Here is a 24,338-nt window from a genome sequence, read left to right on the forward strand (position 1 = left end):
ACATACATCAGCAGATTTTCCCTGGAACCACATCCTCAATATCCCTTTGTGTTCATACAGTGTACACTACTATTATGACATTGAGAACACAACACATACAGTATAATATACTAATATAATCATTTTACATCCATCTTCAACCAGCTGTAGCACACATTTCTTTTCACCTGTGATGGAGAAGCACAACCCAGATGATTCTAAATATATTTGCTCAGATTTTGAAGTTTATAGCCACTGTTGATTCAGTGAACTTTATATTCCTAAAAATCAAGATATATACATATAAACAGAACAGTGGAAAGGTTTGGCACTTGAGATGTTGAGATTCTTACCCATCATGCAACACAATCAAGGAGGCATCTGATTGAACCCGAATTCATTCAGCATGATTACAACAACCCCAGTCTTATAGCCAGAGTCATATAGAACTATCTTCAGAAACAAGAAAAACAGGGAGTCCTGCAACTGATGTAGTGGCCCCCACAGAGCCCTGAAATCAATATCATAGGGTCAGTTTATATGATAACATGAAGAGACACTCTGAGGCAGCCTCAATCCACAGAAGAACTGTACAAGTTCACCAAGATGTTTGGAACAGTAGGGCCTCAACTTTTGCTGTCCCAGCCTTTTAAAGTCTACATGAGTCCTGCTCCTGAGCATGGTGCATGTGTATCACCCAATCATAAAGACTACACTTTCTATTACAATATTGATAAGGTTTGTTTTTCCTTTAACCGCAGTCAGATAGTTTCCTTAAATGATACACAACAATGCTATCACTTATATAAATAACAAGGGAAAATAAGGGAAAGAAGGCCAAGTTGTGCCAGTCCATGATGTCACCACAGGCAGGTTTCAAAACAAAATGTATACACCCAATTATATAAGTAAACATGCAATCAGCATACATAAAGGTACATAAGTGTCCATCCAGCATTATACAGTCTACGTGAGTCTCATCATGAGCGCGATGAGCTGTTGATTGCTTAATTAGCAAAGGCTATTTATTAGTATTATTATGATTATTACAATATTTCTAGTTTAGTATTAGTTCCCAGCTCACATAAAACTGTAAGCACAAATATTAAACAGCTATAGCTGCCAGTTACATTTCAAAATAAAATGTATAACTTAATTAAAAACTACTAATAGAATAGAAATAGATATGTTTACAACGTTTGCTACCTTTATGTTGCTATGGCAACTCGTGATGGCGTGCTCTGTGTACTGCGCATGCGGGGAGTGTCGACACCCACTTTTGCAGACAGGAAGTGTGACCAACTTTTTCCATTCTCTAGCCCTACATAGCCACTTTCCATCACACTACCTCAACTAATCTGATTAATCATGGTGCACAAGCGTAACAGCCGCACGTCACACCGAGAGGACTGTATGTTACTGTCAGTTCAGCCCATATTCCGCATGAAAACCGCACTGATTTCCTGTCCTCTCGCAAACTGTGCACTGTCCCTTTAACAAAAGGGGCCGCGCAGTTGAAGCTTCAACCTTTAACAGGCTGAAGCTCCGCTCACTCAGGATCCATTCATAAATAAGACATCGTGTGGAAAGGAAGCCCAAATAGGCGCATCTGATTTTTCATTCAGCGGACCGGATGCGAGAAGCGAGCAGGAACCAGACATGCTCCCCTCGGTCGGGGACTGTGAATCGGGGGCACGGCTGAGAGAGCAGAAGTGACTTCCCATGGCTGACCCCTTCATGTGCGAGCCGTCAGAAGGCAGCTTGATCCAGCACAGAGCATTTCACAAACCCTAGAAAATGCTAGTTTCCTCACAGGCTTTGGTGTTCTCTACGTGCTTCCGCTTTATACAAGTCATCCTGGTTTAAAGGGTCTGCCGATTTATTCCTGCTTTATTAAATAAATGAAAATATACCAGAGGAGTCTAGGACCGGACATACCGATGGAGCAGTGAGTTATGGCAGCTAAAGAGGACCTGTATGCCAAAGTGACCCCGCGAAGGCAGCGCCAGAGCCGGCCAAGCACCGTCAAACATGGGTCTACTCTGGACGTGCTGCTGTCCATGGGCTTCCCCAAGACCAGGGCGTGAGTACACAGCTGCACTGTCCCAAGACACATACACACACACACACACACACACACACACACACACACACACACACACAATATTATAACTGAGCTGAATCAGGATTTCCAGCAGCATCCACTAAATCCACACTCTTTGCCAAACTTTCCTCTCTTTGAGTGTTTCAACATCAGCAGCTGATCTCAAGCATCTCTGCAGCTGAGAGGAGACGCTACAGGTCTGATTTGCAGTGCATGTTGTTAGCACATGTCATGGGCTATGGGGTCATGTCAGTTGACCCCTTCTAAAGTTAAGCTTTTGCTCTTGAATCCACAGCAGAGCTTTGCAATAAGATTTAATGTCACTTATTCAGAGTTATGAGCCACTGTCTTGAGAATAAACCTACATACGTACTTGCATTGTATGTTGTGAGAGTAACATGGTTGTTATATGGTTGTTGCTGTTTTGGTTATATGATACTACAGTGGTGGAGGAAATATTCAGATCCTTGCAATAATACAATAGTGTAAAAACACTTTCACAAGTCCTGCAATCAAAGTAAAAGGTAAGCAAAAGTACTTATTACTAGAAAAAAATATACTCATGTGTACTTGCACACAGAATGGCTGCTGTCAGCTCCTGTCATATATATACATATATGTATTATTATTACTGATGCACTAACATGTAAGCAGCATTTTAAAGTTGTTGATAGCGAAGGTAGAGATAATTTTCACTACTTTATACAGCTGAGCAGTTACATTTACTATATAACAATGCAACATATGTTATGTGCTTACCATATACTATTAAAGTCTAGTTCCTATAACGTAGCTGTTAAATAGGTGCAGTGTGGGAGTTATAAATAAATAAATAAATAAAGCAGAAGTACCTCAAATTCGTACTGAAGCACAAGTACTTGTGTGCAAACATAATAACGATTATTTCAATTATAATCGACCGATCTGCTGGTTATTTTTACAATTAATCATTTGGTTAAAGAAATGTCATAAAATGGTTAAAAATGCATCTTACAGTTTCCAAAAGTGACATACTCAGATGTCTTGTTTTGTCTGAGAAACAAGAAAATATTCAGTTTACACTGACAATAAATGCCGATGTTTTTACTTAAATTATTGTTTGATTATCAAAAATAGTTACATTTTTTGTACATTTGGTAATTTTAACAAATTGATCAATCACCTAATCTGAAACATTCAGCTTTAGTGTACACCTGTCCTTCTGTTGTTTGGAGAAGATGTGCAGCGTTGTCTGAGTCAGGCCAGCTCTACTTGGTTTTCAATGAAAACCTGATCCTGTGGGCATTCCAGTGCTCCTCAACGCTTCTTTTCATTCATTCCTGAGAGAAGAAGTTGCCAGGAAACAAGCAGTATTGGCTTGTGATTTTAGTCTGTAGATTATGTAATTACATTAAAAAAATGTTGAGTATCCTTGTGATGTGTTGTCTGCTTGGTGCTTGTGGCCTCAAACAGCATCTCAGTTTAACAGTTAATCTTACTAAACATATATGAACATAAGTGTATTTACATGGGACTATGGTAGATTGTTTAAGTCTCAGTATTTTGGACCATGAATCAACAGAAGTATAAACCAGAACAATGGGAGAAATGCAGAATGCATTTATGTTGTAAAGTGTGCTTTATAAACCCCACGTGTGCTTATTTTACTCATTGTAACTAAGCCTGTTAACAAAGGATGGTGTGCTAGTAACTATATCTTCTTAGAGTAAAAATACTAAAGTAACCAGTTACCTTTTAACACCAGTTTGACTCCTTTTACACCTGACTCCGGCCTTTGATAGGGCTTGTCACAGACACTGAATAGGTATCAAATTTTAATGTAAGTTTTGCATGGCTGGGTTTTTACGCCTCAGCCTCCTCTCACTGTACAAACTCTACCTAATCACGTGATCTATAATCATAATGTCCCTTCTCATTGTTACCGTTGTCAGTGACTCCCACATTATATATTAAGCCTGATGATTTGAACAGCCTCCTCTCACACAAAAGCCTTTCTGTATCTACAGCGTGCCTCAAAATTGTGCCCCATGTAACAAAAGAAATCTGAAAAAGTTCACTCAGTGGCACCTGTAATCTCAGAGTGCCGTGATTAACTCACAGATCTATTACTTGTTTCAGCATCTGAGTTGTAACGTATAAAACTGTCTCCCTGGGTAAAACAAGGGATCGGAATGTATCAATGAGTGTTGACAGTTATCTGAGTTTTGCTAAGTAGGCCAAAAGTGTTGAACAGTCATTTTTCTTTCAACTAGACAGATACAGTATCTCCAAAATTAAGTCTTTTTATCCTCCGCAAAGCCGGCTAAGGTCATGCAGGCTTTCATCCTGCTTGACTGCAGCTCTCTCTCCTCCTGCCTAATGAACCACTGCAGACAAAATGAGCAACTAGATTCGGTTGTATTCGCAGACTCACATCTATTATTGATGACAGACTAATACACTTTGATTTGATTGAGGCTATAAAATTATAATGAAGGAGAATAATTTAGCACCATAACCTTCAAGCCTGTCTGAGTTACGTAACACAAAATGTGCATGTGAATAGTCCGAAATCAACACAGGTGAGGCTGTAGGATGCTTCTGCACATCACTTTGGGCGTTTGAGTTGTTCGTAATTGGTGCGACTTTTTTCTCAGGATCTTATGGCACAACAGATATTTGAATAGTGATATACAGATTAAATAACTGTGCGGGCAGGGCAGGATATATCATATGAAATTTTTGATACTACAGCGGATATGATTCGGCACCAGTGCCAAAAACGTACATATTTGCTACTATAATAATATTGAATGGGTTGTTAAAGAGGTTGCTTCTATTTGTGTTTCAGCTTCTTTCAATGTAAAAATTTTGTTTTTTTTACGACCCTGCTGTGGCTCACTTAAGTGGTAGTCACACCACAAAGTGACATTCACTCGTCCATGCAAAATAGATGTTGGCAGAAGCAGGGTGATCTACTCACTATTAGCAGGACTAGTTAGTGAACTGCTGCAGCTGGCGAGCTAACCAATAACTTGCTAGCTGGCCGAGCCGGACTAGCCCTATAATCACAACAAGTTCCCTCTATTTTTAAGTTCCCTACAGTTCTGTCTACTTCTTTCTGGTATTTTGTTGACCATTGCATGACATTTCATTTAATAAAAAGTCAAAGAAGAGCGAAAACAAGCTTGCTAACATTCAGTTTGCAAACCCACACATTTTTTTCACACAGTTTTAAATCCTGGTGTGAATACACCTATACACCGCTTTCATCAGCCCTGTTTCCTGCAGAAGCAGGCAGCTGTTTGCAGCAAAAAAGCTCTGATAAACCCACTGAACGCTACCTGCCAAGCACCAAACAGCAAACAGACAAAGTTAGCAACTAGCTGGTGAACATAACGGAGCATTTAGAAGTTTAAAGAGCCCAAAGACTTGGTGGAGACAAAAACAGCCAAAAACGAGTGTGAATATTGGACTTTCACTCGCTAGGTGGAAGAACGAAACATGACTCCAAATGATTTGTAGTGTTGCTGTGTATCTGATCAATGTGAAAACATGTTTTTCATAGTAACTTTATAGTTGAGGGTTTTAATTTTGTGCAAACACAAGCATCTGTGCAAAAACTTTGGCTCAATAAAGTCTGAAAATGGCAAAATTATGATTTCAATCAGAAAGTGATGATCAGCGAATAAGTAAAGAGGTGTACGACACTGACCAGACGTTCAGAAGTAGCGTTTAGTACATGACAGCCTTCGATACTCAAACACCTTTGACTTTTAGCCTGAAATCTAGAACATCTGTGCAGATCATGTTTTGCTCTTTGATTCAACCACCAACCCAGTCACATTGCAGTAAAATATCAAAACACATGTCAGGTTTGCATATTTTGCTATCAGGCCTTTCCCTCGATGTTGGTGGGAGAGGAAGAAGGAATAATAGGAAAATCAGCTATCAGTCATAGCTTCAGGGAACAAGGGCTTCATTGTGTTTGAGGGGTTTTTTTCCCAGTCAGTAGGGAGCATGAATCATGTACACACAAACACACACACACACACACACACACACACACACACACACACACACACACACACACACACACACACACACACGAACCAGCAGCCCGTCCGTTTTAATCGGGGGATTTTCTGCTTAGTCATTCAGGAATTGACTAGTGTGGTCAGATAGGAGCTGGATGGACAGTGATCTCTCTCCCTGTCCTGATTCTGCCTGATGGTCCGAGGCAGGTCTGGAAACTGATCTGGCTCACAATGTGACAGATACACAGAGTTTCATCAGGTTATCTCTCTGTAACTAGTAACTAGTTTTTTTTTTTAGTTGCTTTGGAAGTTTTTCATCTTCTGTGGGCTGTGGACATTTTCACCATTTTGTAGACAAAACAATTAATAGCAAGAAAATTGTTTGTTGCAGCCTAAATATATCAACTGTTTAAAAGCTCAACTAAACAGCTAACCAGCTAAAATAACTGTGTAAGTACTTTGTCTCTATTTTCTCTAAAATTATGACCAACTTAGACCTCTCTGTTAAAATTGTAAACTTGTAGACTTGTAAAAGAATGAATTGTCATTGTATTTCTCACCATGAAAAAAGTCTGGTGGAACAACACTTTACTTCCTTTTTTATATATATTTTGTTGGCCTAAAAGTAATTAAAATTAAGTATCTTTATGTCTTTTAAATTGTAGAAACCCAGGTTAAAATCTTTCCAGAATAAAATCCTGAGGACGTGATCTTAGTATCCGAATAAAAATGTCCAGCAGCTTCTTTTAAGGTTCACTGATCTCCTGTTGTGAGATAAACACCAGGCCCACTGTAATATAATTTCCTCTAAGAATTCTGGGGATGGCCGAGCACTGTTTTGTTGTTATGACTTTGCTTGTGGTCCATTTCTTCTCCAGAAACCTGCTCTTATTTAATGATACACACACTGAGGAAAAAACTGATACTAATTTCTCCCTCAGTGTGTGAATCATGTTGTTCTCTAATGTTTCTTAGCCGCACTTATGTAAACGACACTTTCTTGTATCACTATGATGATGGTTAGGTATTAACTTTTTGTTGTGCTTTCCTATATATAAAAAGAAAGTACAGGTTAGTCTATCTGTTGTATGTTTCAAGTATATTGGTATCAAGGAAGCATCTTTGAGTGTGTGAGACCCAGGTGGTATGAAGCCTGGTTCATGCTTAATGCAGAAACACACATGATAGTGTGTGTGTGTGTGTGCAGTTTTAAATGTTGTGCTTGTGGCCAAAATAACTGGACATGCTGGAATTACACACCTTTAAAATGGAAACAACACAAACAACAACTGCCCTGAAGAGTCCCTGTGCTACGTGGCTGAACACAGACAAATGTGGTTTTCAGTGGTAAAGCATCATAACATCAAGGTAAACAGATGGCATGTCTGCGGCTCCGGCATGTCAGTCATGCGTGAAGCATGGACCTGCAGCAGCTGTGTAAAAACATTTGACTGAAATTGAAACACATTTGAATATGATGCGGGATACAGATTTCTATATTATCATCTACTGCAGCTTTGTTTTGTTAAGCTCCATCAAGGTATTATGTGAGAGTTGTCAGCGACAAAAAAGTTGATGACCAAAATGTCCCAGAATGACGACTGCAGTGATGGAGATCGAGCAGGAAAATAAAAGATGTTAGAGCCTTTTTGCTCGATCTGCTAACATGATGTAAACAGTGACATTGAACCAGAAGAGGAGAAGTTTCCCGTAAGGCAATACAACAATGTCATGTGATGTTTTAGACCAATCACAGATGTTCTTACAGTGATGACAGTTTTTGGAAAATTCAACCACCACACTTTGGTCAGAAAGCCTGTGCTCGATTCTGGAGCCTGAAGCACATATGGTGTTTTATTATTTCCCATCAAATCTTTAAATAAGGAGCTGAACGTTTATGTTTATGACATGCAAGTGTTTGGCAGAACACTCCATTGATTAAGCAATTGATAAATTGACAAATCATTCTAGCACTAAACTGATCCCATGAGAAGGGCCTGCAAGACTGATGACATCTGACAACACAGCCATATGTGATAACAGTTCACTGAAATGTGAAATTTGTTTTGTATTCTTCAACAGTGATACAGCTCCTCAGGTTGCTCATTTGTTACAGATGAAATTGTCTTTAGGCGCCAACATGGTTAGTGTCTGTGTTCCATCGTGCTTCTTGAACAAAAGCTTCTAAGCCACTGTGGTTGCTGAGCTGTAACGCATCTAGCTGAGATCAGACTGTGTACAGTAAATTCATGTTTTCTGTCACTCAGACTGTGAAGCCTTTAACAGGAAGTCAGTGTGTATGCTGACAGCGTGAGACTCACATCAGTTTTATAACTCCTGCCTTCACCTTAACCAATAACTACAAGTAAAACTTCACTGTTTCCTATGCAAAAAAGCACGACTCTAGGTCATGTGAGGGCTCCACATTGTCCTGGTAATTATGATGTGTATATTTATATATATATATATATAACGTATGCTTATATGTGACACTTTGGTGCATGCGTGTGCAGCTCACAAGAACAAACTATGAGTCTGTACTCGAGCCGACCAAGAGGAAGTCGCCCATTTCCGGAAGTGGTTTGTGACCTTTACTGAGCGCTCTGTTGAAATGGTGGTTTTAGGGCTGCTGTAGCAGAGGATTCACATCTCACTTGCATGTGGGACAAAAGTTTGATTTACAGACTGAGTTAAAACTTTTTTCCTCATCAGAGAAGGGCTAAATATTACAAACTACAAACAATTACAGATTAGACAAATATAAATATTTAAAACTTGTACCTCCTTAATCTTTTGACAAATTGATCCTAGAAGTCAGATTTTGAGATTTAATTAAAAAGAGATGGTCTTGATTTGGGTGTTTAAAAGTATATTCTTTTTAAAATGCCTTGTACCAACCATGGCTGTATCTTTCAAACTTGTTCTTTTTGCCTCATATGACACATCCCGGGACTTTGAGGAGTGCTGTGTGATGCATCACAGTTTTGGCACTGCGCCTCATGTATTCTTAGTGAAATATTTGCTTTGTGCACTTTGACTTGTTCCACTGACGTCAGGCAGCTCTAAAAATAACACTCTCGTAAAAAAACAGCACTCTTCATTTTAGTTTTAGTTTTGACATGAAGCATTTATAATCATTTGTTCAAACTGATAAGCTTGATGGACACAATAGTCTAGTGAAGAATATTACAAACATCTTTAACTCACACACAGGCCCACACAGTTCATTTAAATGTGTCAGTCTTTGACTTGCTCAGTCGGACCTTGTGGACTTCTCATCTCTCTTCTCCAGACAATGAAGTGAGAGGAAGAGAAGCAGTTCCAGACACCAGCTGTACACAGCTGGCTTTGTTACAGATGTGGAACTGAAATGTTGCCTTATCAGCTTCAAAAAAAAGCTTTATGAGTGTACAGTACCAAGATCTGGCTTTATTAGTGCCTTTGTTGACCCTAAACAAAATAAACACTCATACAATCATAGTGACTCCCACCAGTAATAAAATAGTTTGACATTTATTGATGAGTTAGTTAGATGAAAAAATCGATATTGCTCTCATGTCTATGAAGCTACTACTAAGCTAGCAGTATGTTAGCTTAGCTTTGCATGGAGACTAGAAGCAAACAGCCTGGCTCTGTCCAAAGTGAAAAATATGCACTAACACCTCTAAATGTATCTAATGAACAGGCTGTATCTCATTTATTCAATACGTACACAAACAGAGATGTAAAAGGAATTTGTAGCTTACATGCCTAGCTTACAAGTGACATGCTGTAACTATCAAACCACAGCTTGTCGTCTTTACATTACAATTTGTGTCTGGATTAAACAAATGGGATTCTGCATATTAATTAGTGAGTTGTGAATTTTAGCCTGAGCCAAGCTAACTGCTCCTTTCATCTTCCAGTATTTGTGCTAAGCTAAGCTAATCAACGCTTAGCTATAGTGTTAACATACGGACATATGAGTGACGTCAACCTTCTCATCTAACTTTGGCAAGTATATCACCCAAATGTCAGACTGTTCATCATCATTATGTATCACCTCTCTAAGAGGATAATTCTGGGATATTTGAATCTTTATTTTCCAATGTTTTTGGGTTTAAATGATTGATAGCGACACAAATCTTTGCATTCAATCCACTATTGAGCAAAATCTCTAATGTTATGTAGTCAGATGGTGCATTTGTCTGCTTCAAAGTATGTCCACCAAAGGTGCTTGTTTTTGCCACTGACAGATTCAGATTTTTTTTATAGTCACTGACAATGTGATGGGTAGGATTCTTACAGAGATAGCACATTTGGATAAATAGTAAGATCCTCTTTGTTTTACCAGAAACAGTCTCCATACAGCTCTGTTCAACGCTACCAGACTCGATTGACTAAAACAGTAATTTTACCCCCCAGAACATGGGAGTTGCTGGTCTACTGCTGCCTTGATTGGTCAGTTTGTTTGTGATCTGAATATTTCTTCCACCACTGAAAGCCGCAGTGCCATTCTAGTTCCCTCTCTTTTTGTGTGCTACTTGACATCCTGAACTGATCTGTTGTGTCCAGAATGAAAGTGCAAAGAAAGCTGGATTCAAACTCTGTCCACTAGTCAGCTAGTGAAACGGTTGATGAAGAGGCTGGAACGTCTGTTGTTTGACTCGGCGGGGCAATGTCGGCCAGGCTGGATGTAGGGAAGCACATTTCCTCTGCTGACGGGGCTCTCCTTAGGGTGCAGTCTGGTGTTGGGCAGCAGCAGTGCTCTCACTGCTGTAAGTGCGATAAGTGGTTAGTGATGTGTGTTCGCCACCGGCTTGTAAACAGGAAATGTTGATTCGCCCTTAGAGCTGAGTCAGGGAGGGGCCCTTGGGAGCATGTAGCTATGAGTGTTAGCGTGTGTGTGCAGGGACAGGGTGACATGGTTTTTGTTCAGTTCTACAGGCTTGTTACTTTTGGCTTTAATTTATGATTTCATTTCCTCATTCTTTCTTGACTAATATTTAGCCATGAAAGGCGTGACATTAATGCAGTTGAATTCAAAGTAATTTACAACATGATGTTTAAAGGAATCCCAAGTGCTCTCACTCATGCGATACTTTGAAAAGTGTGCAGATTGCCTGATATAAAGCGATAACTTTCTCTGATACCTGGAAAATATCCAAGTCTAGCGAAAAGGTCAGCTATAATAAACAGTCCAAAGAATGTTTACATAAATGAAAAACCAAAAACATCACTGTTTAAACATGCAACAGGCAGCCAGCACATTTTGTTTGTAGTAGAGTTAAATGTGGGAATAGGAACTGAATGCAGTTACCGTATGTGGGTGAAATGAAAAGCTGTTTCCAATATTGCCTGCAGCAGTGGTGCATGTACAAATGAAGTAAAAGCCCTGATCTAATAATGGTCACTGTCATTTATGCAAACAGTGCTGCTGGTTTGAAGCCATACCTTATCCACAGCGAGTTCTCTCCCTTGCACTCTCTAATCTTTTTCATCTTCCTCTAGCTGTGAACAGGAAATGCAGTTTATAAATAACTTGCTCAGTTCTCTCTAAGAGCAAAGGAGAGGCCTCGGGGTTAGATGCAGTTATTGAGGACAGTTTGTCCATGACTGTTTCATCTACGTTGGAACAGACAGAAAAGGAATTAGTAATAGGAATATTCAGTTTAGCAAAAACAAACTTTTGGTCACAAAAATATTGATTTGTTCTTTAAAAATGCAACTGGATCAAACAGCAGCTGCTATGCACAGGGCTGTGGTGAGGGACGGGCCATCTTCCTGGCCAAAACATCGACTAGCTGGTCCGTAAGGGAGAGAAAGCTCCTGTGAAATTCTCTGTCTCCTGTCACCTGGATGCTGCCTCTGCCTCCCTTTCCAGGATTTGTGTGACCCATTCCCTCTGCGGCTCCCTGTCACACCTCTCCTGCTCTCTGTGGGTGCTGGTGATGTCGGTGTCCCACTTTCTTTTGCTCAGGGAAATGGAAACAAAATAAAATTAGCACTGTATCATTTGAACACGTTATTCATTACATTCAACGTGAGAAAGGCAGCACTGACAATACATCTAATGTAGTAGCTAGCACGTACATACTAGAGGTCACCCGTGCATTATAAAGGCCAGCAGGGACATTGAAGTGGGGAGGATAGTAGAACTGACTATCCAGGGTCCCTACTAGGCAGGGCTCCCTCAAGAAGCCTGGAATTAAAAGTTTGTCTTTTTCTGCTATTTAATTTTTTTTATGGTGTTAGCATTGTCAGTACATTAGTGTTGTTGGTAGAATAAATAGTTTGACAGACTATTTCTGTGTCTAAAACAATACTGATTCCTTTGGGAAATGGGTGTGGTAGGTCATTTTCACTATTTTCTGACAAACTATACATTTATTAATTGAGAAAATAATCAAAAGCATAATCAACAATGAAAATAAGTTTTAGTTGTAGCGTTGCCAGAAACAAAGAGAGTATCAGCAGACAGATCTGTCACCGAACTGAAGTGAAAATGTCACGTGCTGCGAAAACTCGGTTGAAATGTGCTGCGGTTTCAGATTGTGCAGACTGAAACTTCAAAAATATCGCTGACCTGATGTATAAGTTTCTGTGATAACCACTAGACAAGCATGCATGTGTTTAGTTGTTGATAAAGCTGTTTGTATATGCATAAGAATGGATGTAATAAGTGGGGAAGGGGGTCACTGAGGCTGCATCGTGCTAAAGGTCCAGGTTTCCAAATTGGTATATGTTTTGTGTCAACAGTGAACAAGTAAGACAGTGTATGTGGTGCCTTTTGAAAAAGCACTATTATACTGTATATCTCATCTTTAAGATGCCTCTGGCAGTGAACTACGACTTACCTCTGGTTTGTCACTTCATTCTGAGCCAGGCCAGATTTCTTATATATACTATTTTTTACAACCTTTATTACTGCATCCATGTAAAAGTTCAGACATCCCATAACATGACCTTTATTACTATACAACTGGTATCCCAACTGCCAGATAATTTAATAAAGAAATTACATAAATAAATACATAAAAGTAAATTATTAAATGAAATTATGGATTTCTTATACCCATTATGTTAATTATAACATCTAGGATACTTTAATGATTCAATAGTAGCTTTATAAACTGTGTACAAATAAACCTGTGGAGTAGGAATATGTATTTTCTTTTGAATTGCTATTATTTATCTTGGTGGAGCTACAACCACTGAGGGCTTCTGATAATACGCTGCCACTGTTGTAGTCTAATGTGTACTAAGCTTTGACTCTGATTGTTACTTTACGCAACAATTTAATCAGAAAAGCAAACACACTATACATGGTTAGTTAACCTTACTGTCTCTTTTCCCATCAAGCAGAAGAACTCTCTAGAAAACAAAACTAACCCGACCCTGGGGAAAAGAAATATTACAATTTAAACATTTAAAATTCAACGTTCATGCTGAATGTTAAATAATTCCTGTTTTTCAGAAACATAATGATGTTGTAATATTCAGCTTTTCTGTTTGATTATTAAAGGCCCACTGCTTCTGTGGTAGTTACAAAAATGCAAGCATAAAATGTTTATACTACCTTGGCCTCTTGCTATTGATTGCTCTTATGTTGTTGAGCTGCCTCCATCAGCTGGACTGGAGCCATGGAGCTGCATCCAGTTCAGCATTTAGACATTGCTGTTATTCACCCTCCTGTATAAAATTATGTCTCACATCAATGATTAAAAATGGCAAGCAACACCATGCCATGTTATTATTTATGTCTATTTCTCTTCTGTCGTATACTATTTAGATTGTTAAACCCCTGAAGGCAAATTTATGATTTGTGGTTTTGTGCTACATTAATGAAACAGGAAACAGGGTTTCTAGTAAATTCAGCAGTCTAAAAAGATTGAATTCAAGTACCGTCTCTGTGAGCGTGCTCACAGACACAGTGGTAAGACTTTTTCTATTATTTCATGTCACAAGGGTTTCATAAAATACCATTGAGATAAGAGGCAAGCAATCCAATGTTCTGGCCTGGATTGGATTTTGTGACGTCTCAGTCACATCTGCCTGTAATCCCATCATGCCTTCTGAGAGAAAATCCCCTTCTTTTCCTCCTCCACACAGCACCAGGTGGAACCTCTGAATAATACGAATGTAGCCAACAAATGACTCTCTGTCTTAAGCCTTCCACATGCAGTAGCGGTTTATACTGAAGGAATAAAAAAATGAATTAGGTAAAATGTTGTCAAAATGCTGTCATATTACAGTTGAGCAGCAGACTAAGTTTTGACTGTACTTCTCTTTCTTTGAAGCGTTTATGCAGTTCAGGTTCACTCTGCATACATTTGTCTGTGCGTGTTGCAATAGATCTGTGTGAGCCATCTGTTACGATGCTGTAGCTTTGGCGTTCCCACCCTGCCCGCTGTGCTCTGTCAGGGCACACTGCCCCGGGGTTTGGGGACTTTGCTGTATCTAGGACCCTCTCAGTGGGACAAATTTAAAAATGGCTCATTGAATTTGAACGCTTGAGTGGCACTATGAACACTGTCAACATTGACAACATGTCTATATTGTGCTGTGAATTAAGTCAGTGGCTGTACAATGGTACAGATAACCACACTTCCTGCTTGTTCATTTTACTTTAACATCAGCTATAGATTGTTCTTTTCTATTCATTAGAACGGCCATTCAGACAAGCAGTGACAAGCAGTGCTGTCTTTAGGGGCAGCACAGTTACCCTTTAGATAAAGCATGGAGGTTTTGTTTTTGGTTATCTAATGAAGTGACTGAGTGAGTAATTCTCACTCACTTTGGGCTGTGCTTTATTTTGCATAACAAACAAGAACTTAACTGAAAGGAGGAGAGATGGGATTGCATGGCTTATAGTTGAATTTTAAAGGTTAAATGCTGTGGAGACAATGTGCTTCTCATCTCCCGTAACTTAATAATAAATACAGCCAGGTACCCAAACATTGCTTTCTTTAGTTATTTCTCTGAGATTCTAATTTTTATAGCACAATAAAACAAATAAACAGAAATAAACTAAATATGAATCTTTGCAAGTGTCCACTGTGACATACAGAGGCAGCATGCACTGATCTATCTAATCTATTTGCATAGAGAAACTTTAAAATGAATAAATAGACACCTCACATATACTCTCAGCTGCCACCAATGTGTATCATCATCCTACATACTCTAATCTAGGATTATTAAATGGAGAGTTTGGACTATTGTGTGTCAAATCTTTACAGATTAGGCCGTAAGAGTCTAGTGTGTTCGATAAGTATGTCACTGACCTGCTGACTGACTGAAAGAAGGGCAGAGATGGAAACCTTCAGAATTACAGTCACGTCTAGAACCTCTGCGATAGTCCCCTCTAAACCGAAGAAAGCTGCTCTAATCAGTGAATCCCTTCAGAGGCGGCCTGCAATACCAGAGGTTTTATAAAAAGACACTAATTAGATTTTGAGCACTCAAGAGTAATCATGTAATCAGCTCTCTCTTGTTTCAGAAAGACATCTTAAGACATTTATGAAAGCACTGAGATAAATCAAGTCACAAGACATGGACACTACATTTTTCTTATTAATGCCTATTATGCTAAAACACAAGACGTGAATTATGTTTTTCTCAATGTTACTGTCATATTTAGGGGTCTTAATGTTCTGGCTTTTGTCTGCTGCGGAAATGAAATGTTAACCAAGGATGTGAGCAGATTTGCTTCAGAAACCTTCTCCTCTCTAACACAGCAGTAGGTATTCAATGATGGACTGAATCACTTGTAACAGAATCAAGTCCAGAATCAGCTTCATGTTTAACCCACAACACACTGAATACGGGGATTGGCATCTAGTGAGCGCACTTGTATTGATGATCGAACCAGATTGAGTTTTTAAATATTTTCATAGCAAATAATCTGGCCGTTTCAAATCTGTATCAGTGCTGTTCCATGAACCTCTGGTATGAATAATGAACTCCTGTTATGAATTATAGTGTGCTTGTTGTCATTTCACTGCTCTCTTGGGATGTTTGTTCTTTGTTCATTGTCACGTGGAAGCTCAGCAATCTCCTAATAAAACCGCTCCGGAAGCGAAACCATTGATTTTGTGACTGTGCTTTGATCTCCCTTTCTTTTTGTCTCTGCAGTTTGAAAGCTCTGGTTTCGACAGGAGGCAAAAATGTCCAGGCAGCTTGCGACTGGTGAGAACAACGTTTTCTACAAATGCTCTCTCATACTTCCTCAATATACAAGTGGAATGCCAATAGAAAATGTTGTGATGGTAAACCTGACATGTACTGACCTAGCTCAACATTGTATTGACGTGTCACTTTGCTGCTGCAATGGTAGTGCCCTCTGCTGGACATTAGCTGTCCTCACCGCCAAGTCTTCTTGCCTGTGTCTGTCGCTCCAGGCTCTTCTCCCACCTGGATGACCCTTTCCTGGACGACCCTCTACCCAGAGAATATGTGTTATACCTGCGTCCCAGTGGACAGCTGCTCCAGCAGCTGTCACACTTCTGGCAGCAGTCCCGCCTCTCCTGTGGCAAGAATAAGGCACACAACATCTTCCCGCACATCACCCTCTGCCAGTTCTTCATGGTCAGTCTTAGCCATACTGTGTGTATGTGTGTGTGTGTGTGTTTGTGTGTCAGTCTTGTGTCAGTGCTCATGTAGAGGGAGTCAGGTTATTTCTTCGAATATATGTGGCTCTAACCAAGTCTATGCGTCATACATCTTGTTAAATGCTGTCTCATCGTTCATTAAACATTAGTTCCTCCAGGTTTAGGGTTCTGTTTCTCTAAGAAAAGAAGTGTAACTAAATCAGCTTTGCAAACACAGCAAATATACAAATTATCATACCAGTTTGGCATTTGTTAACCCCCTGTTGTCTCTTTACAACTTTCAAATCCCTGTTGTTTAGTTTCAACTTGTGACTGCAGTTCCTCTTTGTTGATGCAGCTTGTCAGTGTTTGGCATTTGCTATCATTATTTCTGAACCTACTTTTTATTACATCATAAATTATTTTACGGGGGTTTGTTTTGTTTTGTTTTTTAGCAACGCTAGCAAATCTAGGGAAGATAATATTTGCTGGTCCATCACTTTTTTATCCAGAATGAAATATCTCAACAACTATTGAATGGATTGCCATGATATTTTGTACAGATATTTATGGTTCCCAGAGGATGAATTCTACAAATTTTGATAAACTTTGCCTCTAGCGCCACCACATCTAGGATACATCTAGGATTAGCACAAAGATTTCAGTTTCATTCAGACATTCATGGTTCCCAGATGACGAATCCTAACAACTTTGGTGGTGCCTTCATTTTTCATCTAATGCCACTATCCAGTCAAAACATTTATTGGTTGAATATTTGGTTTATCACCAAATACCTGCAGAAATAACATTCCCATCAGCCTCAGCTGTACCTTGTGTTTACTACTAAGTGCAGCCTCTCAGAACCACTAGCATGGTTATAGTCTTGTTTTTTCCACTTCTTTTATGTCCCATGTTGCTTTTGATGTTGTCAATGTGCTGTTTTGTGTACTGTCCCTTTTTTAGGTGGACTTAAACAATGTGTTGCCCTCCAATACAACAGGTCTAACACCTTTTATAATGGCTGCAGTTTTTGACAAAATTTTGTAGTCATTCCAATGTATGTTTAATACTGAGGTTGTATTTAGTGGTGGTGTTGTACTGGGCTGTATTGTGTTAGAATATATGTTGAATATTCTTCTCCCCACATGTTTAAAAATAGCACAGGCAAAACATTAGTTGAATTAATACCTATGTCACTCTCAATCAGAAGTGAACATTATTATTTGTAAAAGATGGAATTTATGGCTGAGCTGTTGTATTGGATTGTGTTAGATTTTACAGGTGGCCACAGAGTGTCTGTACACATGTGCTTGTATATGCATATCTCATATAATGACTGGGTGACTCAATATTGCAACACTGATGCTGATCCTGATCCTGTTTTACTGTCTCCGCTGTGCTCAGTGTGCTGATGGGAAGGTGGAGGCTCTGTCCGACGCTCTCCAGACCACTGTGGCGAAGTGGAAGGGTCGCATACCCCTGCCTCTCCCCCTGGAGCTCTACACCTCCACAACCTTTATTGGCCTCTTTGTGGAGGAGCAGGTGGCGGAGGTGCTGAAGAGTTTCGCTGCTGATTTTGCCACTGAAGCAGCAGCTAAAGCAGGTTTGAGTCCCTTTGGAACACTGTCTTGTAGACTCGATGTACAGGGTTGATCAAGAATGATGTAGTTTAAGAGGCTCTCGTTTGTATTTACAGCTTCATATGTAAAGGATTAAATGTGTATGTGTGTAATTGCATTTACAGTAACCATATGTCGGAGATGAGCCGAGCAGTATCACCAGACAATACATTTTTAGTGTTTTGTGTGTCAGCGTGTAAATTTTAGCTGAGAACCATTATGTAGTTAAAATTATGCAAAGTGAACATTACATAATAGTTATGAGTATATGTACAATATATATTAATACATCTGGTGTGCACATTTTCCTCTTTTTCTTTTGTCCAGATGTTCACGTCGAGCCGCATAAGAAACAACTTCATGTCACCCTGGCATACCACTTCCAAGTCAGTCACCTTCCAGTTCTGGAGAAGTTAGCCAAAAATGTGGATGCAGCGTCAGGCTGTGATTGGCTGGCTGTGCTCTTCTCCCGGGATATTCGATTTGCTAACCATGAGGTAGATCTGCTTCCTTTTGAAATGAGTACTTCCTCTTAACAAGTATGTTTTCCTCAATGCTAACTCTGGCACTTGTTAGTTCCATTTGATTATGTTGACATTTAGTGAAAGAAATGTTAAAAATCATAATTACCACTGTCTAACGGTAGTCAACCATCTGCCCCCTGCAGACACTGCAAGTCATGTACCCGTATGTGCCTCAGAATGACGATGAGCTTGAGCTGGTGACAGGAGACTTTATCTTTATGTCTCCGGTGGAGCAGAGCAGTGCCAGCGAAGGCTGGGTGTACGGCACCTCTCTGGGCACGGGGCTGTCCGGCTTGCTGCCCGAGAACTACGTCAACCGTGCCGATGAGTCGGACACCTGGGTTGTCCACGGGTACGGCAGGGAAGCACAATATTCAACACAGACACAAGTGCTTGCATTAAAAAATTCCATGACACATAAGGAGTCGCACTGGGAGGTCCTGGGATTGGATTTGATGAATGAAGTGCATAGCGACAGCACTAACAGCAGTGGCAGATCATTACTGCCTTCCCTTCAAAACCACAAAGTCCCTTTTTGCAACCACTTCACAAAAACATCACTGAGTCTTATCTCGAATTTACAATCCACATATCCCCTCAGTTTTTTTTTTTTTTTTTTTTACAGTTGAGTAAGGTGATGTTTCTTAGCTAAAGAAAAGAAAATGAATCATCATCTTGGCCTGGTTTCTGAGTAGCGCTTCGACTGGGCTCCTTCGCCCACATTATTACACTCCCTGAACAGGTTATGTTTCACTGTCATGGGGCTTTCTCAGCAGCTGGCACACGACTATAGAATTCCCTTCCTCCCTCCATTCATAATTGTCACTCTGTTGATATTTTCAAGACTCACTTGAAAATACACTCACCAACTTTTAACTGTGCGAGACAAGTTTGTATGTTGTGCGCTGCATACTTTTTTACTTTTTTTATGTTGAGTTCGTATGCTTTTCTACTTGTGGATAAACTGTGTAATATTTCCAATGCTATATGAATAAAGTTGAATTGAGTTCTCTGTGTTTGTCTGATCCTCAGGTCTCATTCCGTCCTCAATTGTGCCTCTCCGTCTAACTCTGGCAGCACTGTTGGTGGGTTATTGTTGGATGGACAGCTCAACGACAGTCTACTTGACAGTCTTATGGATCCTCCCGGCCTCACCGGCCTCTGTCCTCCTATGCAGGTACAATGATTTGTATTGTGTGACTTTTCCAATTGCATGCAGAAAAAAAAGTTTCCTCAGGCGAAGTGAAAAGAACGTCACGAACTTCTAGCAATAATGTTGCGCATCCCAATAAGACTGTGTTTAATGACATTAATTACAGTGTAGGCATCTAGCAGGAGCTTGAGATTAGTGCTGTGCAACTCGTGTCTAATGCCTCATAATGTGAAATGAATCTTTATTGCAGGTGTCAAGGCCAACTAGTCAGTCGTCCCTCTCTAAGATGAGACTCTTTGTGTGTCGCCATGGGGAGAGGATGGATGTGGTGTTTGGGAAACAGTGGGTCACTCAGTGCTTTGACTCAAAAGGTAAGAATGCAGGGGAGCGTGCACATTTTCATTTTCATGTGGCTTGTATCAGACACTTTTGACTTTAGCGTTCTGTAAAATTCTCATTTGTGTCTGTGTAGGCCGATACATTCGCTCTAATCTCAACATGCCATCCAGCCTGCCAGCCAGAAGTGGAGGCCACCGGGACTATGATAAAGATTGTCCAATTACTGTGTTTGGCTCCACCCAGGCCCGTCTTGTAGGTCAGTTACCACAGGTTACCAAAGGATTTAAGTTTTTAAGGATCATTAAATACAGTGGATAATATGTTTACCAAATTACATAACAATTAAAATGCCTGACAATAGAATCACACTGTGTTTTGGTCCATCTCAGGTGAAGCTCTGTTGGAAAGCCACACAACAATAGACTTTGTTTACTGCTCTCCTTCTCTTCGCTGTGTCCAGACTGCTCAGCAAATTCTGCAGGGTAGGTCCTCATCTTCATCAGTTCTCTAACCCGAGTCACAGATGAGTTACACAGCGTTGATTCAGGTTCCTCAGCTGGTATAGTATATGTATATTTAAAATTATTACTGCTGCATGATGATGTCAGACTTTTCTGTATTAGGTTTTGGATCTGAAACCTTCCGTTTGCTCCAGTTTCTCAATAGGATTTGTCTCATTATTTACAGCTTGTCTCAATTTTTACAGCTTTGATAAATTATAACAAAACTTCCTCGGTACCTAGAGTAATCATTAGGAAAAAAGAAAAGAAAGAGGTTTAACAAGAGGTCTAACTTCTTTTCCCATCCCTTTATATCTAATTAATGTGTTTTTCTTATTAGAAATATTTTCTTTGTCAAAACCTTATTGCACCAAGTCTTACATTTCACGTGAAGATGTATTTTTAGAAAGAGAGATCTTCCTCACAGCTTCTCTCTGTGTTTCACTCTGTCAGGTCTCCAGCAGGAGGGAAAGACAAAAATCAGAGTGGAGCCTGGATTGTTTGAATGGACCAAGTGGGTTTCAGGCACATGTTTACCGACCTGGATCCCCCCAGCTGATCTGGCTGCTGCTAACCTAAGTGTGGACACAACATACAGGTACACAGCAACACCAACGCCATACGTTTTTATCTGTGATGCTGCAATTTTACAATAACCTTCTCTACCTATTGTTTTGTCCATAGACCTCATATTCCCATAAGTAAGTTGGCGGTGTCAGAGTCTTATGACACCTACATCAGCAGGAGCTTCCAAGTGACCCAAGAGATCCTGGCAGGGTGCAAGAGTCTGGGTAAAGTGGGACTGGCCTCATGTAGCAAAGGGTTTTGAATTAATACCAGTTTTCTTAAGCACAAAATGCTGTCAACATTGACTGGCTATATTGTCTACTTGCTTTTCAAGATGATTACATTTTAAAGCTTCTTGTTAACTGATTTGAAATTGAATCTGTGGTGGCTACTGTACACTGAGCATGCTAGTAAAATTGAAATTAAACAATGGTAGCTACTCTACACAAAGAAAGTGTACCTGACTCCACAGACACACCCTAAAACCTTGAACTCGAAGAGGGTGACACAATTGTATAAAAATAATTGAGTTTTTGATAAGCACTTTGTTCTTGGCTTGCTGGCCTTCTTAGTCAAATGTTTACTTTGGATGTTGTCCCAGCCTCTATGTAAATGTGTTAAAGAGCCTGAACGCCTCAAGTTGCATATTATCAACTACTGAGTGTCCATAAACATTATAGCAAGCTAATGCTATCTGTGGAATGTGGTTCTATACTTCTTTCACACAGGAAACACAGTCCTGATTGTGGCCCATGCCTCTTCCCTGGAGGCCTGCACTCGCCAGATACAAGGCCTGAGCCCCCAAAACTCCAAGGACTTTGTCCAAGTTGTCCGAAAGGTCAGTCTGCTCCTTTAGTTACAACGCTTCTTTTAGTTTTATCTTCTACTTGTGTTTTTCTTTGATAATATTTACAGCTATCTCTTTTTTGTGCAGATTCCTTACTTGGGTTTTTGTGCTTGTGAAGAAATGGGAGAGACTGGGGTGTGGCAGCTGGTCGACCCACCCATCTTGCCTCTGACACATGGACCCAATCACAGTTTCAACTGGAGGGAAATGCTAATGCAAGACTGAAAGATTTGCTGTTTGGCTTTTGGCTGCCCTGAACTGCTGAAAAGTATTTATTTTTAACCCACACTGCTATAAATCCAGCCCAATTACCAAAAAAAAAAAGAAAAAAAGTCTGGCTTCCGTCAAAGACATCATGCAAAAAAAATGTGCATTCACTGATACAAATGTTTTCAGATGTACTGCTCAGGAAAGAGAAAATACCGTTTGTGTAGGGATCACAGCAGAAATGGGCTACAGATTGGGCAGCAGTTTGTTGAATTTCCCTCAACATTCCACTTCTTTTCCCAAAATGTGGAGGTGCTACGAGAAATCAGGATATTTCTTGATGGTTGCTGATGAATCAGGTTTTGTGCCTCGAGAAGGTGTGTCATTAAGCTCTGCCTGTGGTTCCTCCTCAGGTGGGGCAGTGAAGACTTTGTGTTCTGCTGCCTTCTCACACACTGTGACAAGAATTAGATGAGGAGACTTGTGCCACAGAAGTATTTTTCCACGTCAGAAAATATTATTTAATTTATAGCTATGACCCTCCTGCGAAAAAGCACAAAAGAAATGTTGACAATCAGACATGGGAGAACTGATATTCATTATTTCTGGTGCCGAGGTGGGTAGTTAATTATACATGTTTTATTCCTGTAAATGTCATATCATTAAGTGAGTCTTCTAATTTAACATTTATGTGCCCTCATGAATCCTTTTAAGCTTCCTGTAAGGCCATGGTCCACAGGCATTATGTGGAGGCAATGCAGTTTTTGATTACCACCACAGGAGCAACCAAGTCAATATAACAAAAGAAGATTATTATAATGAAATGGAGGCTGTTGTTGGGTTGTTAATTATGTCCAGGTGTATTGACTAAAACTTTTGCTTGTTTATCATGACCCTGAAACTTTGTAAGCCTGATAACCACACTGCTTTTCAAACACTTGTTGCATTTAATTTTTTTGGTTATCTCAGATGATTTACATGCTTACTGCCTATACCAGTTATTTGTTGTATGACTCAGAAAATCTATTGATACTCTCAAAAATGAATAAAGCATAGTCGGGGAGTTATGTAGGCACATATCACCCTGTGCCACGTGCTCTGTCAAAACATTACTTCTTCACGCTGGTTAGCAGTTGGTTGTTCTTAATTTTTGATTCTGTTTTACACAAACTGCAGCGAGGCTGTTCTCATTCAAAGAAAATAAGCATGAGTGGATATTGGAATGGACAGATAACAATTAAACAGTTACTCTCTGTCTTGCAGCAGTATTATTTTGCTGTTGATGCCATTTCCCCTTACAGTAAACTGGTCTCTAAGCACAAGTGAGAAAATATACATGCAGATATGTTTTATTGACTAAAACGTTTTACTTTACTTAGCCCCATTTGCAATATCTGCCACATGCAGTGCAAAATTGAAAAATAATTAGGGACAGGGAGCTTTTTGACTTGACATGGCAGGAAAAGCACAGGTGGAATAAATAACATAAAAGATGGCTCCATTCCATTAAGTGCCCCAGTAAGCTATCCCAGTGAGCCAGGAGGCACAGCACCGGGACCTCCACTAATTGGAATGCAGCCATCATTAAGCGTATTAAATACACCTGTGTTCGCCCTGCTGCGTGAGTCAGCATGGCTCCCTCGAAAAAAAAACATTTTAGTCCTGAGACTCTGGTAAGTAAATAATTAAATTAAAGAATTTAGATGTTTAAGATTAATTTCAGAATAGTGGCTAATTTCTTGGTATTGTGAGTGTTCATTTAAGTCTGACTGTTTTTCTGAGAATTTGGCCTCTTGTCAGACTTCTTTATATAGACATACTCACTAATGTCTCAACTAGCGCCATGAAGGAAAAGTGGCCGAAAAGGACCGTCTGGTTGAAGACGCACTTTTGGATAGTTTGGATACTAAAG

The 24,338-nt window shown here is 39.8% G+C and overlaps 1 protein-coding gene across 1 annotated transcript; it reads left to right on the forward strand.

Annotated features, from left to right (window-relative positions):
- The first annotated feature begins 1,417 nt into the window (after positions 1-1,417).
- ubash3ba (ubiquitin associated and SH3 domain containing Ba) lies at positions 1,418-23,681 on the forward strand. The gene is made up of 14 exons (XM_056396741.1): positions 1,418-2,062; positions 16,216-16,269; positions 16,482-16,668; positions 18,075-18,273; positions 18,617-18,786; positions 18,957-19,165; positions 19,846-19,990; positions 20,217-20,337; positions 20,439-20,561; positions 20,695-20,787; positions 21,259-21,403; positions 21,490-21,596; positions 22,101-22,210; positions 22,307-23,681. Exons 1-14 carry the CDS (start codon positions 1,935-1,937, stop codon positions 22,442-22,444), a joined length of 1,929 nt encoding a protein of 642 aa, XP_056252716.1. The 5' UTR covers positions 1,418-1,934; the 3' UTR covers positions 22,445-23,681.
- Positions 23,682-24,338: the final 657 nt, after the last annotated feature.

This window comes from Seriola aureovittata, chromosome 15 (genome assembly GCF_021018895.1).
Source record: "Seriola aureovittata isolate HTS-2021-v1 ecotype China chromosome 15, ASM2101889v1, whole genome shotgun sequence".
Lineage (NCBI taxonomy): Eukaryota > Metazoa > Chordata > Actinopteri > Carangiformes > Carangidae > Seriola > Seriola aureovittata.

Excerpts from the sequence above, each read along its gene's own strand:
- ubash3ba (XM_056396741.1), top strand. The coding sequence starts at position 1,935 with ATGGCAGCTAAAGAGGACCTGTATGCCAAAGTGACCCCGCGAAGGCAG. Across the intron at positions 19,991-20,216 it reads GCCTCTGTCCTCCTATGCAG|GTGTCAAGGCCAACTAGTCA; the intron begins GTACAATGATTT and ends TCTTTATTGCAG. Across the intron at positions 21,404-21,489 it reads AGTGTGGACACAACATACAG|ACCTCATATTCCCATAAGTA; the intron begins GTACACAGCAAC and ends TTTTGTCCATAG.